Below are 15,356 nucleotides of genomic sequence, written 5' to 3' on the forward strand. Positions count from 1 at the left end.
GAACTTTCTGAAGAATATTTGATTTCTCTTGTAGAAAAAATGCCACAAGCGTGTTCAGCTGTCATATCTGCCAGAGGTGTTTACTTTGATGAGTCTAAAGTTTAGAAGACATGTTGGTCTATAAATTGATTCCACGATATATTTTTAAGTCCAACTGGAAAAATTGGGGTGTTCAAAAACATTGACCAGAGGTGTATTTTTATGGTTGTGGCCGCCTCTATATATGGGCCTCCCCTGGTTCAACCTGATATCACACCATAATGTATACTAGACACACTGGTCCACCCAGATGTTGCAGTAAGTTGTAGTAAACTGCAATAACAGCAGAGGGAGGTTTTTATGTCAAGGCAACATAATAATAATCACAGAAAGCCCTTAAATAGACATTATTAACCCATTTAACACATATATATTTATAAGAAACGTACATGAAATATTTGTGGTGATTAAGGAAACTGGAATGTACTTCAATACTGGTCTACAGTTGCTTGCTCACTAGTGGTGTCTTTTCTTTAAATATATTATCTCCCCCTGCTGCTGCTGTAATGTTTGTATTCAGTGAAGCAACCAGATTTTCACTGGGAGTGAGTGAGCAGATCTGAGGGACAGCCTGGGTTGAGTGGATTGGAGACAAAGTTAGAGAGGCGAGGCTGAGATGGTTTGGACATGTGCAGAAGAGGGATGGGGGATATTTTGGACAAAGGATGCTGACGATGGAGCTGCCAGGCAGAAGGCACAGATGAAGACCAGAGAGAAGATTTTTGGACGTAGTCAAGGAGGACATGCAGGGGCTTGGTGTGAACATAAAATAGAAATACAATATTACCAACCCCCCAAAAATATAACTGTGGGGTTCAATTTGACTGGTTTTATAGACAGATAGTAACGTCTTCTTTGACTTAGACTAAATTCCAAAGAATCAGTGGTGCCTTATTTTGAAAATTATTTTTTTAAGTCATAACACTGTTCCTAATCTATTGACAGTGCTACAATGATAAAAAAAAAAAAACTATAATTAAGTAAATAAAGCCTCATCCGTTCATCATTGTGCCAAAGTTTGGACATTTTTACAGCACAGTTGTTGAAGACGAAAGAAGAAGAGGAGGACGGAAAGTAGAAATGTGACAAAAAGCTGACTTTGCTGCTTGTCCTGTTACACTTTAACACAAAATATCATTAGCAGCATTTCAAGGGACCAATAAGTGTGTTGATTAAGCTTCAATGTAATTATAATTGTCTGTGTTCATAGTGCATAATTTAAATAAAAGCTTAATATAAACCTTTGGTTTTGAGTTTTATTTTGCAAACATGATGTAGGATACAACAGAAATGCTGCTCATAGCTAGAAATAAAAACACACACATACAAAATACATTCACTGATACATTCAAATCCATACAGCATGTGTTGCATCATTAAGTCTGATATAATGTAGGAGGTCACATACAGCAATAATATTCACTGTTACCTGCCTTTAACACAGCAAAAGCTGAATTTAAAACCAGATTATTAGCTGCTAAACATCATGTTTCAAATGTTTTCTTGCTGCATCAAATGTTACGCAATCTACATTTTATATATTTTCTATAAAAGCTATAAATGCTCCCAGATAAATAAATAGACAAATTTTAAAAATATTTTAGACGTTTGGCTATAATGTGATGTAAAACCTGTCATATTGTCTCCTCAACAGAAGCTGTTGTCATCAGTCACTTTCCTCGTTCTGTTGATGGTGAGCTGCTCTTTATGGACCTGAAACAAAATCATAACAAACAGCTGTGAAACAGACTCATGCACATGTGTGTAAATGATATACGCTGCCCTCTGACATGCACTACATTATGTGTGCAGTTTCATTATTCTAGAGAAAGCAATAAAAATAATCAATAAAAGCTGGATTAAAGGAGTTTATAAAAACAGGTTTTAGTCCACACAGATTTACTATTTCACACTCATTTCTTTCATTATCTGCTTTAGCAAATCTTTCTGTATATCCTCGTCCTATCAGTCCCCTCCACCCAGGCGTGGCTCTTAGTGGCCACCAAAGTGGCTCTTCAGTCACGAGGAGAAGCTCCACCTACTGTTATGTCTCATGGCTCGCATAATTAAGTAAGTAAGTAAGTAAAATTTTATTTATATAGCACATTTCTTGATAAAAGATCACAAAGTGCTTCACAAGGTATAAAACAAAAACAGACAAAAGTTAACAAAATGCAATTCTAAAAAGATGTGTAATTCAAACAGAAAGAATCACTTTCCCCAGGAAGAACCCACTGGACCATCACACAGGTCACCCAGCTTCCTAAAGAGGAAGGCTGGGGTAGTATCTATGAGACACAGTCAGTTATATTCAGAGCACATTAAATGAATGCTCTCTTTCCGTGCATCTATGCTCAACAGCATAAAACTGTAAAATGTCCTCTCAGCCTGAAACAGATCTACAGGACATTAAAATTATCGTCTAATTTAACTGAAACAAGTGAAACACACTGAGAGAGCAGATAAAACAGTTAAAGAGCTCCTGTAAAGATTTCATACCTGGGGTTGAATTTGGATTGACATTACAATAGTCAGAGCTCTCCTCTGGGTCAACACGGTGCTCTGTTGAGGTCATGAAATGAAAGCATTTAAAAAACAAACAGTTTTGCAAATGTAATATATTTTATGTTGGATACTCACGTGTCTTGTTAATCACTTTGAGCTGATTCACACTTGAATCACCTTCTATTTGACCTGAAATAACATTATTTATTTTAATAATCACAGTTATTTTATAACAGCCTCCATGAGCTGTGAATGAATTAAAGTTTATACTGTACCAGTGTCAGTGCTTTTAGAGCCTCTGATTGTCTCATAGACACAACGATCACCTGCAGGTCAAAGAAAATTATTCTACTTATCATTACTATTATCAAGTATTCTCATCAGTAACGTTTATATTAAATGCTGTTATTAACTTTGTTTAATTCAGCAGTGTTACAACTGCAGCAGTTTGTTGCAAAGAGCATCAGAATCTTTTAAACTACATGAAAAGCTAACCATGAAGAAGAGACGAGTACACCTGCTGCTGATCTTCATCCTGACTGACCCTCTGGTCATCAGCTGAACCTTTATTAAACACTTAAAAGAAGACATTTGCTTTTACATGGTTATCTTTTATACATGTTATACAACAGTTCCAACTCCAGGCCTGCATGCTGTGTCTGTGCACATAAATATTTAAAGAGTAAAATCTCTGAGATCAGAGGAACAAAAAGTCTCACCTTTGGACTTCATGCAGTAATACAGCAAGAGCAGGAGGACAATAAATGTGATTCCAGAAATGAGTCCAACAATCATTAGAAATGAAGAGCTCTCCGAACTGAGCTGAACTGTTGTAAATAAGAAACACAAACTCTTGAATTCAATAATTCAGAAGCTGCTTTAAAGACAATAAATATGTTCAAGGGCTTTGGATTTTTTATTTCTTAAGGATGTGACCTTCAGTCACTGCTGTAGTTTTTTAGTCCTCCCAACTCTTCATTTATTTTTATCGAGTGTTCTCAGATTTTTTACGGACAGCCTGGACACCATGCTGAGATGTGCCAAGTGTTCAGCTAAATTAAAAACTCTATTGAAATCATTTTGCTGGTACAAACATGCTTTTGTATTCCTGTCAAACTGTTATTTATTTATTTATTTATTTTATTTATTTATCTATTTAAGTGTTCATCTTATAATATATTTCACACTAAGTACAGCAGAAATTTCCTAATATTGTAAATCTGATCAATTGCTTGGCAATTTAATCTTTTCTGGTTCTGATTCTATATTTAGCATTTTTCTTAGATTTAACAAAGAGGGGAAACAAATTATTTGTTCATGTGACAAGCTGCACGTAACAAAACACCTAAAGATAAAATGTAAAATGATATGATCATCTCAGAAATCCCTGTTCTACAACAGTGTCTGTAAAAATGTTTGCTGCATATATTTTAAAAACAATGTAACATACTTTGTAGACTACGGAATTGTTCCTGTGCATTGTTACGTTTGTAAAATGGAGCTCAACAACAAACATGACAAACAAAAATGACTGAACTCACAGGTTATCTCTTTTTTTTTTTTTTTTTTTTGAAAAAAACCAAACTTTAATGTTATTTATATAAAGATCATCTGGTGTGAACAGCTTTACAAGTAAAAAAAACAAAAAACAAAACACCTTCGATGACTAAGGGACAGAAAAAAAGAAACACTAGAAATGATCTCATAATGGGATCACACCAGGCATGACAGTCGCCACCACATTGGTTTTTAGTCCCATGACTACTTGATAGTCATTACCATAGCTGGACTGGCCATCGGGCATACCGGGCATTTGAAAAACTATTTTCTACACATTCCAGCACATAAAATAAAATATTTTTTGTGTTTACACTCACTCTTTCAAATAGATGCAAGTAAAACACAGCAGAAAATAAATAAAGTCAAAGACTCAGCGGTCCTGTTGCTCTATTTTCACCTGTAAAGCAGGACTGTGGTAGGCGGAGGTTTACCCTGGTGCAGGTGTGCCGCAGCGGTCAGTGGAAGGATATGGCAGCTCTGTGAATTTCCCATTACGTCGTTGCGCACTCGGTGCTTGCTTGGAAGTTTAGGGTTTTTTTCGCTGTAAAAAGAAGTTTTCTTCCCACGCACAACGGACACTAATGTTTTTGTCACTTTTTATGGAATCAAACTCAAAGTAAGGTCAGTGCTTCCACACTTTAAACGCTGCACCAGTGTTGGGAAGGTTACTTTTAAAATGTATTCCATTACAGAATACAGAATACATGCCCCAAAATGTATTCTGCAACGTATTCCGTTACGTTACTCAATGACAGTAATGTATTCTGAATACTTTGGATTACTTAATATATTATCATGCTTTTTACAACAACGTGAATGTACTGTTGCTGTGTGATTTATTACTATTACTGAAGGTCCGCGACTCCGAACTGTAGTAAAGGGACCTCTGACTAATACGGCGGGGTCCCTGTCGGCTCGTAGCCGAAAAATAGCTTTACTTTAGCTTTACTGGTGTTGGCCAGAGGGGCCGATGGCGCGATATGGCAGCCTCGCTTCTGTCAGTCTGCCCCAGGGCAGCTGTGGCTACAACCATAGTTTGCCTCCACCAGTGTGTGAATGTGAGAGTGAATGAATAGTGGCATTGTAAAGCGCTTTGGGTGCCTTGAAAAGCGCTATATAAATCCAATCCATTATTATTATTATTATTTGTTGTGTGGGTCAACTTTTCTTGCGAGAGACAGAGAGAGGCGTTGAAAGGCTGCTCCAACGGAACACAGTGTACAGTCGAGTCTTAATAGCTTACTTACAACTGGGCTCGTCAGGCTCTCTTCTTGGCTGAAGTGGTTATTATTATATTTACATGCTTCCAGCTCCCGTTTTTGCTCGACGACAACTCGTACCTTTCCACTCCCCTTTTTCTCCCTCCTCGCGCTCACAGACACATAACGTGTATGGCAGTCCATTCTCCCTGCAACACGGACTACACTGTCCATGATGCTACATTCTTTAGAGCTATGCTTGTAGCATTCTGCCTGTTAGCTTAGCACAACAACAACAACAACGAAAAGGCGCTCTCTCACCCAGGAAACACACAGTCGCAGAGAGAGAGAGAGAGCGTCGCCCTGTAACCATGGCAACCGTAACGCTGCTGCCTGGAACAACAGAACGTAGCTGTCAAACAAAACCAAACAGTCCTGACCCGCAACAATATGAAACAGGAAAGTACCGCAGTGTAATCCATTTATTTCAACAAAGTAACTGTATTCTGAATACCACCTTTTTGAACGGTAACTGTAACGGAATACAGTTACTCATATTTTGTATTTTAAATACGTAACGGCGGTACATGTATTCCGTTACTCCCCAACACTGCGCTGCACGCTCATACTCTCTCCCACAATCGATATGTGATCCATTGTTGATCTGCACACAGCTGTTGTCACTAACAGCGCACTCGCTTACGTCACTGTCGTGAGACATTCTCGCAAAAAATCACGGTTTTAGTAACGCAGAAACGCAGCGTTCCTACGGGAAAGTAACAGTAATCTAATTACCGTTTTTGCAATAGTAATCCCTTACTTTACTCGTTACTTGAAAAAAGTAATCAGATTACAGTAACGCGTTACTGCACATCTCTGCTCACACACCCATATTCTTAGACATACATACACATACCTACTTACATATGTGTTCGCCTATAGTCTCATACATACTAACATATACATATAAACACATAACAATTCAAAAAATGTGGCATACATAGTTACAGAGATTCAAACAAGATCGGGTCTCCTTAACCAAATGTAATGTTTCCATTTACCCCAAATATCACTAAATATATCAAACTGGAGTCTTTTAATGAAGGTAATTCTTTCCATTTTAAACATCCCATATACAGTCTCGTGTCAGTCATCCAGTGATGGAATTTTCGCACTAAGCCATTTCTTGGTGATAGTTTTACAGGCAGCCAGACTCAGGATACCATACAACTGCTTAGACATTTTATCTACATTTACTGAGTATAAATATCCAAACAAAAGTTCATCCCAGTTAAAGGGAAGCTGCATACCAAAAATAATCTGCAACTCGGAGTGGATCAATACCCAAAAAATGTTGATCCTTGGGCAAGACCAAAACAGGTGGAAGTGTTTTACTCCTTGGGCCCCACAGTTTCTCCAGCAATTAGAGTGATTGAAATAATATTTACTTTGTGCAGGGGTAATAAAAAACCTACAGATACTCTTCCAACCATAACATCTCCATGTATTAGAACTAGAAATTCTCCACTGAAAAGCGCACTGCTCATACCAAATGTTATTTGATATTGCTATATTTGTTTCACTTCCCCATTTTTTTTTTGATGTAGGTAGTATTCCATTTCTTAACCTCTTGTATACCCTTATACAGTCTAGAGATCACCTTAAGGCCTGTGTCAGCCTGATAAGCCTTGACAAATATATTCAAAACAGGTAAAGAGAAAAGATCTGTTCTCTTAGGTATAAAATTATATAGATGATGCCTAATTTGTAAGAACCTTAAAAAATCCGTTTTACTTAACTGGTATTGATCTTTTATTGATTGGAAGTCCCTAAGAATTCCCTTATCGTAAAACATTGTCCTGCCCATTTTTAATATCTTACATCTAATTCATTGGGTAAAAAATCACAATCAAAAAGTAAGTAAAATGGAGCTCAACAACAAACATGACAAACAAAACAAAAATGACTGAACTCACAGGTTATCTCAATGGTGACATCATCACTTCTATCAGTGTAGTAAACTGGGTTTCCTCTTCTTCCTCTGCAGTGGTAGATTCCTCCTTGAGATACTCTGATTACTCTGTTTTGTTGATCATCTGTTCTGATTTGAACTTCAGTGTTTTGGTCACGTCTGAACCACTCATATTTCCAGCCAGCAGAGCTCCCCACAGAGCAGGTCAGTGTCACACTGCCCCCTACTGGTATGATAGTTGATCCTGGAATCAGTGTGGCCCTGGGTTTACCTGCTGTTAGGAAAAAGAAGAAAAGGAAAAAAATGGATTGTCATTTATGCTTAGAAATATTTACTCGTATATGCTTAGAGTTTTATAATTAGTTGTAGATTGATAGAGGTTTGATCCGTAGTAGTCTGTGGAGACTCTGTGTGCCTCCAAGAACACTCAGGCATGCACACACAACTTAAGGTCAGGAGAGAGGTTATATCTCCACTTACTGATTTATGGTATAGGAGGACACCTACTCTGTATTTGGTTAAGTATAAGAGCCTTTTGTTTAGATGGACCGCTAGACTCCTGGCACCAGCTTTGGGGAGTCTTCACAGGTTCACATCTTGACCACACACACACACACTTGTATATCTATGTGAAACGCCATATGTTAATGAATGTTAATGAATCTATGCATATTCATGTAACCACAATAAAAGGAGTGCTACAGGGCTGAGAGTCCAACGGAGGTCAATTGGGCGGAACGACATCTGGCTCCGGTCCGGTCTCCCTCATGCATGAGTAACACAAACAACTTTGCCTACTTGGTGTTCAATGCTTTTGCTGTGTAGTTAAATTGTCTCGCTCCAGCGGTGGGCCTGTGCTAGACAGACCCATCAAAGTATTTTTTTTATTTTTGTGCGTTCTGTGAGTAGTACGCAAAATTAATTGCACAATGGTACATTTTAATACCAACATTTTTATAATTAGAATAGAATAGAATAGAATTCAACTTTATTGTCATTGCACATGCACAGGTACAAGGCAATGAAATGCAGTTTGTATCCATCCAGAAGTGCTTTAGTGATATAGATATATTACAATATATATTAGCAATAGTATAGATATGTAAGTATATTACAGAAATGGGTCTATTATGGTATGTTATAATGTACACGGTATGAAGGTATGTTATGAATATTCTATAACTATAAGTATGTACAGGCTATGAACAGGATATAAATATGAAAAACTATACAGAAATATGAATTATGCAGGTTATAAACAGTTGTAGGATTAAAAATTATTGTATTGTACAGAATTATTATTTACACAGAACTATACAGCAGTGCAGTTAAGAGGCTATATAAAGTGCTAGTGGTTGTGAGTGGTGTTCAGTCCATGTTATTATTGTGTGTTTGAGGGTACAGTTGTCCATTGTGGGTGTGTGTATGTTCAGTCCATGAGTTAACGTGGGTCAGATGTCAGGAGGCAGAGTTCAGGAGTCTGACAGCTGTGGGGAAGAAGCTGTTCTGGTACCTGGTGGTCTTAGTCCGGAGGCTCCTGTGGCGCCTCCCAGAGGGCAGGAGGGTGAAGAGTCCATGTGATGGGTGACTGGGGTCTTTGATTATTTTCCCAGCCCTTTTCAGACACCGCTTCCTGTAGATGTCCTTTATGGCAGGAAGTGGAGCTCCGGCGATGCGCTGGGCAGTTTCTTCCTCAGAGTCTTCAGGAAGGAGAGGCGCTGGTGAGCCTTCTTGACCAGCTTGGAGCAGTTGGTCGTCCAGGTGAGATCCTCGGAGATGTGGACTCCCAGGAACTTGAAGCTGCTCACACGCTCCACAGCCGTCCCCTTAATGTGGATGGGTGGATGTGGGTGAGCATTCCTCCTGTAGTCCACGATGAGCTCCTTGGTCTTCTCGGTGTTAAGCAGCAGGTTGTTTCTGTCGCACCACTCAGCCAGACGATCCACCTCCTCCCTGTAGGCGGCCTCATCGTTGTCACTGATGAGGCCAATCACCGTGGTGTCATCTGCAAACTTAATGATGGTGTTGGAACCATCAGCAGGTCTGCAGTCGTGGGTGACGAGGGATTAGAGGAAAGGGCTCATCACACAGCCTTGTGGTACACTGGTGTTCATTGTGATGGTAGATGATCAGCGGTTATCCAGCCGGACATGTTGGGGGCGGTTGGTCAGGAAGTCCAGTAACCATTTGCAGATGAGGGAACTGATGCCCAGGTCTGTCAGTTTCCTGATGAGTTGTGAGGGGTGGATTGTATTGAATGCTGAACTGAAGTCTATAAACAGCATTCTGTCATGGTCTGCGGAGGCAGACCGTGCGGAAATGTGTGTGGTGGACCCAGGTGCGAACACAGGCGAGGATGCAGGAGTGGATTTAAACAAAAGCGAGCCGTTTATTATGGCTGATGAAAGGAACAAAACAGAGTGAAGGCAGCATAAGAGTAACAGTTCAAACAGAAACCTAAACTGGACATAAACTACGGAAAAGCTATGGCTAGAGATACGGAACACAGGGGTGGTAACACAGACGACGCGACACAGACTGTATGAAACACAGAGACTAAATACACATGAGGGGATCAGGGGAAGTGGAGACACATGAGGAAGCAGCTGACTAACATGAACCTAATGACAGGAGCAGTGAAGCTAAATACAAAGAACCAAGAACACACGACTCCTTCCAAAATAAAACAGGAAACATAATGAAACGCAGACATGACAACCAGAGCTTGACAACATAAGACACAGACATGAAACACATGAAGAGCAGGGAAGACTTAACATGGGTTGGAAACACGAGGGGGAATTAATAAGAACTAAAATCACCTAGACATGGTAACAAATGAACTTAGAAAACCTGAAGGGCTTAACATAAACTATAAACATCAAAATGAACTAAAACTCAAAACACTGGGTCATAAGACCCAGGACCGTGACACATTCTGGCGTAGGTGTTGTTGTTGTCCAGGTGTGAGAGGACAATTATGTACCCTCTATTATTTCATCAATTGGATGAGTGTTTAAACAGGGAAATTAGTAGTAAAAACATTACAGCAGTGTTATTGCTGGTGTCATCTACTTCCTCCTCTCACACAGCTCTGTAATGCATTTCCATTTATAAACTAGTTCTTTCCCTTTCTGCTTAAAGCCTTCCTGCTCCCAACAACAGATTCATCAGAAGATTCTCGCTAATGTAAGACTCAGACGTCAGACCACACAGGAGCAGATCATCATAGCTGCACAGACAAATCTCAAATAGCACCACTTTAATTATAAGACTTTTAACTCTTCACTTCTGGCCTTCATTACGTATTATCATGTAATTACATGATTTATTAACTGCAGCAGTTTTTTTTGATTTGGCATCAGTCAATCTTCTTTCCACACCATCAGAAGAAATCAACATCCCTCCCTATTAGAAAAACATATCTTCATAACTTACACACTAATATCAACATTTCACACATCACTGCATTAATAAAACAAACTCATCCATCATTCCTGAGATAAAATGTATAAAAACATGTAATCCATGAAGAAAATCCCTTCAAACAGTTCGGTCCCCTGTGGAGGAAAAAATGTCTGTCGCAGTCTTAAAATGTTGTTTCCACATTAGAGATGTGTTCACATTCACAGCATACAGCAGAAACTATGTTCACATCACTGGGCTCTCTACACCACTTCAGCTGCACAGACGTCACAGAGTCACCATCTCTGTTTCTAGGCTGCCACAATAAACCAGCTCAACAATGAAAACATTAGATTTCTGCTTCAATCACCATGATAAGTGTACCAGCAAGGTGTACCTAATAAAATGTCTAGTAGCCTTCTTAACCCTTAGGTGCACACGTGGGGTCAAAAATGACCCCATGGGTTGTTTTTCTTCAAAATCTTTAAAATGAAAAGTTGTAATATATTCATATTCCAGGTATTCCTCATAAAATATGTTTGTAACATGAGGCCATTTGCATTTTTATTTATTTTTTCATGAATTAAAAAAAATGCAGTTTTTGTATCACTACCCCACTCTTCCACAAGCAGTTCCTGTGGAATCTTCTATGAAACTTTCATTCTTAGCAACTCTGACTGTCCCACTTACACTTCTGATGGATCAAGAATTAATTTTTACACAGTAACATACACGATTTATAGTCAGGGCTGCACATAAGTGGTTCGCGAGTATGCATTCGCTGTCAAAATAAAAGTATTCCCAGAAATTCATAGAATACGCGCTTCCTTTGCAGTGGAGGAACACCAAAGTAATTGCTTACGGGGCTTGCTTTTTTGACATCTTTAGAGTTCTGAACAAATGTCTGTCCTCCAGAACATCTAATGTACGCATACGAGCGTCCCAACTTCTTATCTGGTGCACATCTTTTATTTTGACAGCAAATGTGCGACTGTGGACCATTTATGTGCAGCCCTGTTTATAGTTTCCTGTGCATTTCAAACATTGTCCTTGCTGATTTTTTTTTTAAATATTTAAAGTAACATGGCTGCTATGAGGTCAGCTAGAATCCCTGTGGCCCTACAAATGATCCAGGACGGATGGGATGAAGAGCCCATCGGAGGCACTGACTCAGAATCTGACATCTCAGATATGGAGGACCCAGACTACTGTCCCCCACACTGAACAAGGCCAGTCAGATACAGAGGAGTCCTCCGATGAGTCCTCTGATGAGGAAATGGGTATTGAGTCTAGCAGAATGAGCCCATCTTACTGCTCTAGCCACAATATTCTGAATTAGTCAGCCAGGGCTTGCACCTGGGTTTAGTACTGTCTCCCCAATAGATGCATGGAAGATGTTCATGTCTGATAATTTAATAGAAGAGGTGCTGACATGCACAAACATGGAGGCATGAAGAGTAGCCACAGACAGGGGAAAAGAGTGGAAAAATGTAATCAAACTTAAGCTCCTGGCCTTCATTTGATTGACCATTTTTGCAGGAAGTGAGAAGAACTGGGATGTACAAGTCGGTGTGTTTTTTGGGAGTCCTCTGCATAACCCATTGTACAAGGCCACTATGTCAATTCAAAGATTTAAAGATATTCGCCGTTTCTTGCACTTTGATGACAAGAGGACCAGAGCCTACCGACTGAAAACAAACCACATGGCAGCTTTCTGCTACATATGGGACCTGTTCCTGGTCAACTGCAGGCAGAAATTCACCCTCAGTGATTGTGTTACAGTGGATGAACAACTTGTGCATTTCAGAAGGAAGACCCAGCTTCTCCAGTACATGCAGAGCAAGCATACAAACATGATACAAGTGATACAAAAACTGCAATTTCTTAAAATTAATGAAAAAATAAATAAAAATGCAAAGGGCCTCATGTCACAAACATGTTTTATGAGGAATAACTCAAATATTAAAATATTACAACTCTTTGTTTTAAAGATTTTGAAGAATAACAACCGAGTTTATAGCAAAATGCATTGTTTCTATTTGGGGTCATTTTTGACCCCACTCGTGGAAGAGTGTAGGTACTGGTAGGTTGTGCATCCAAGGGTTAATCTCTGAGGTGTGTCCCATTGTCACAGATGTATAAAATCATGTACTAGACATGATTTTGTGGAAAAATGGGTCCAAAGAAGAGCGAGCTTCCTCTTTATAGAGCTTCTCTAAGCTAAAACAGTGTTTTGTCTCAGTGTTTTTACACTTTGAGTAAAGACGGCACTGAACACGCTAAAATTAAAAAGTGTCAGTGTTCACAAGAACGATGGTGATGCAGCCACTGTGAAATCTGCGGTAGTGTTGCAGATAAGGAGCAGATATTCTGAATATTATATAAACATCATACTGAATACTGTCAAACTGGCATCAGCCCTCAATATTCACAGTAAAGCACTTTTTTTCATCATCATCACTTTACGGGGTATTCGTTGGGGTCCCCAGCTCAATGGCGGGGCAGGCGGCTTGGACACTTGTGTTCATGATTACGATAACTCAGGAACATCTACTAATAATCTCAGATAAGTTCAAATCTCAGTGACCTCGAGGTCAAAGTTAGAGGTCAGGTTTTCTAAAAAGGAAGGAAATCACTTATGTTCAAGCTTACTTGCATGTACCAGGAAGCTGAGGGGCAGCACGATCATGGTGACTGAGATCAAGTATGTGTGTGTTTTATTTATGTTATCAGCTGGAAGAAAATTTCCATGAGACTTTTAAATAGGGATGATGTAGTTTTGTCATTATTTGTTTTGTACATTTAAAAGTAAAAATGGAAATAAACATGAAGCTAATAAAAAAAATTTTAAAAAGTTGTGAAAGTGCTTTTCATAGACACATATGATGTTTGTTTATTTCATCATCTTACTGGGGTGATGGTAATAAAGCTCAACATTATTGTACCAGCAAAACATTCACAAAGTGTCGGACAAACTACGAGGCTACAATCAGGTTGATGTCATCCTGTGCTGATCCTTGTTATGTTTGTAAAATGAAGCTCAACAACAAACATCACTTACTTGATGCTGACAAGTTGAAGGCTTCACTCCACTCTGTTGAAGAATATGAGTCATCTCTGCGTCGACTCTTACACGTGTAGTCTCCACTGCTGGACTCAGAAACTCTGAATATCCAGTAATTATTGTGAGTCCACTGTGTGGTCTGCTTGGCTCCTCTCCATCTATACTCCCACTCAGTGGTTTCACCTCCTTCCTGCACCTCACATGTCAGACTGATCGTCTCACCGCTGAATATCTGAGGCCAGCTGGGTCGTCCTTTAACAACAACCTTATTGGAAACTGTTTATTAACAGTTAAGATACAAACAGAAACATCAGCTCAGCAGAGAAAACTTAACACTGTGTGTCTGAATGTGAATTTTAAACAAAAATGACTGAACTCACAGGTTATCTCAATGGTGACATCATCACTTCTATCAGTGTAGTAAACTGGGTTTCCTCTTCTTCCTCTGCAGCGGTAGATTCCTCCTTGAGATACTCTGATTACTCCGTTTTGTTGATCATCTGTTCTGATTTGAACGTCAGTGTTTTGGTCATGTCTGAACCACTCATATTTCCAGCCAGCAGAGCTCCCCACAGAGCAGGCCAGTGTCACACTGCCCCCTACTGGTATGATAGTTGATCCTGGAGTCAGTGTGGCCCTGGGTTTACCTGCTGTTAGGGGGAAAGGAAAAATGCATTATTCACTGATCTGAAACAGTCACACTAATGTAAACTAACACAGGTCACTGCTGAAGGTCACACAATGATGGTTTCACAGCTCTGTGTGGTTTTTGGTTTAAATAACAGAAACATCAGTCACTTTAAACTTTTCATGTTTTTTCTTTTTCTTTGTTTTAAAGTTTAGAGTCTGTGAGTATTTTATCACTGTGTGTACTGTGAGTGATGTAACAGGTAAAATCAGTTTCCTGGTTAAAGTTTATGCTTTACAGCAACAGAAACAAGTTTCCATGACAACATTATTTAGTGCACATGTCACTGACGACTTACCCGTCACAGTTACAGAGACGATGTTACTGTTCCTTGTTTTCTGTGATCTCATCCTGTGAGCAGAGCAGCTGTATTTACCACTCTGAACTGTAGATGCAAGTTTTACACTGAGGTCTTTGTTTGTGTTGGAGTTGAACATCTCTTGACCATCCTTCATGAGTTTGTATTCCCAGTCAGTGTGTTTTCCTTCCTTCATGTCACATTTGAAGCTAACAGTCTCTCCAATGAAAATGGTCGAGCTGGGTTCAACAGTTAGCACAGCATCTAGAATCCAACACAAACACAACATCATTGATCTGAAACACTTTTATGTACTTTACAAATCAAAATCTGTTCTGACATGTTCATAAACTTATAAATATATTGAGTAATAAAAACAGAAATGGAAAGTGTTTCAGATTGATGCACTAAGATTAATATTTACTAAATAAATAAAAGTGCAAACTGTTCAGTCACCTTGAGCGTGTCCGCTGCAGAGGAGCGTACAGAGAACTGCAATAAAGGAAGAAACTTCACACATCATCAAACTGAAGACTCACTCAAACATGGCATCAGTCAAACACACCTGGTGTTACCAGTGGCTGCTACGATTGGTTTAAATTATATATTTAATGTAAAATGCATCA

The 15,356-nt window shown here is 39.2% G+C and overlaps 1 protein-coding gene across 1 annotated transcript; it reads right to left on the bottom strand.

Annotated features, from left to right (window-relative positions):
• Positions 1 to 1,275: 1,275 nt before the first annotated feature.
• Positions 1,276 to 14,987, bottom strand: LOC113017278 (uncharacterized). Its single transcript, XM_080298660.1, has 10 exons — positions 14,731 to 14,987; positions 14,125 to 14,394; positions 13,742 to 14,020; positions 7,280 to 7,549; positions 3,264 to 3,371; positions 3,040 to 3,120; positions 2,820 to 2,870; positions 2,680 to 2,733; positions 2,539 to 2,601; positions 1,276 to 1,752 (listed from the first exon to the last, which is right to left on the bottom strand). Exons 1-10 carry the CDS (start codon positions 14,924 to 14,926, stop codon positions 1,745 to 1,747), a joined length of 1,380 nt encoding a protein of 459 aa, XP_080154786.1. The 5' UTR covers positions 14,927 to 14,987; the 3' UTR covers positions 1,276 to 1,744.
• Between the last annotated feature and the right edge of the window lie 369 nt (positions 14,988 to 15,356).

This window comes from Astatotilapia calliptera, chromosome 3 (genome assembly GCF_964374335.1).
Source record: "Astatotilapia calliptera chromosome 3, fAstCal68.1, whole genome shotgun sequence".
NCBI classification, from domain to species: domain Eukaryota; kingdom Metazoa; phylum Chordata; class Actinopteri; order Cichliformes; family Cichlidae; genus Astatotilapia; species Astatotilapia calliptera.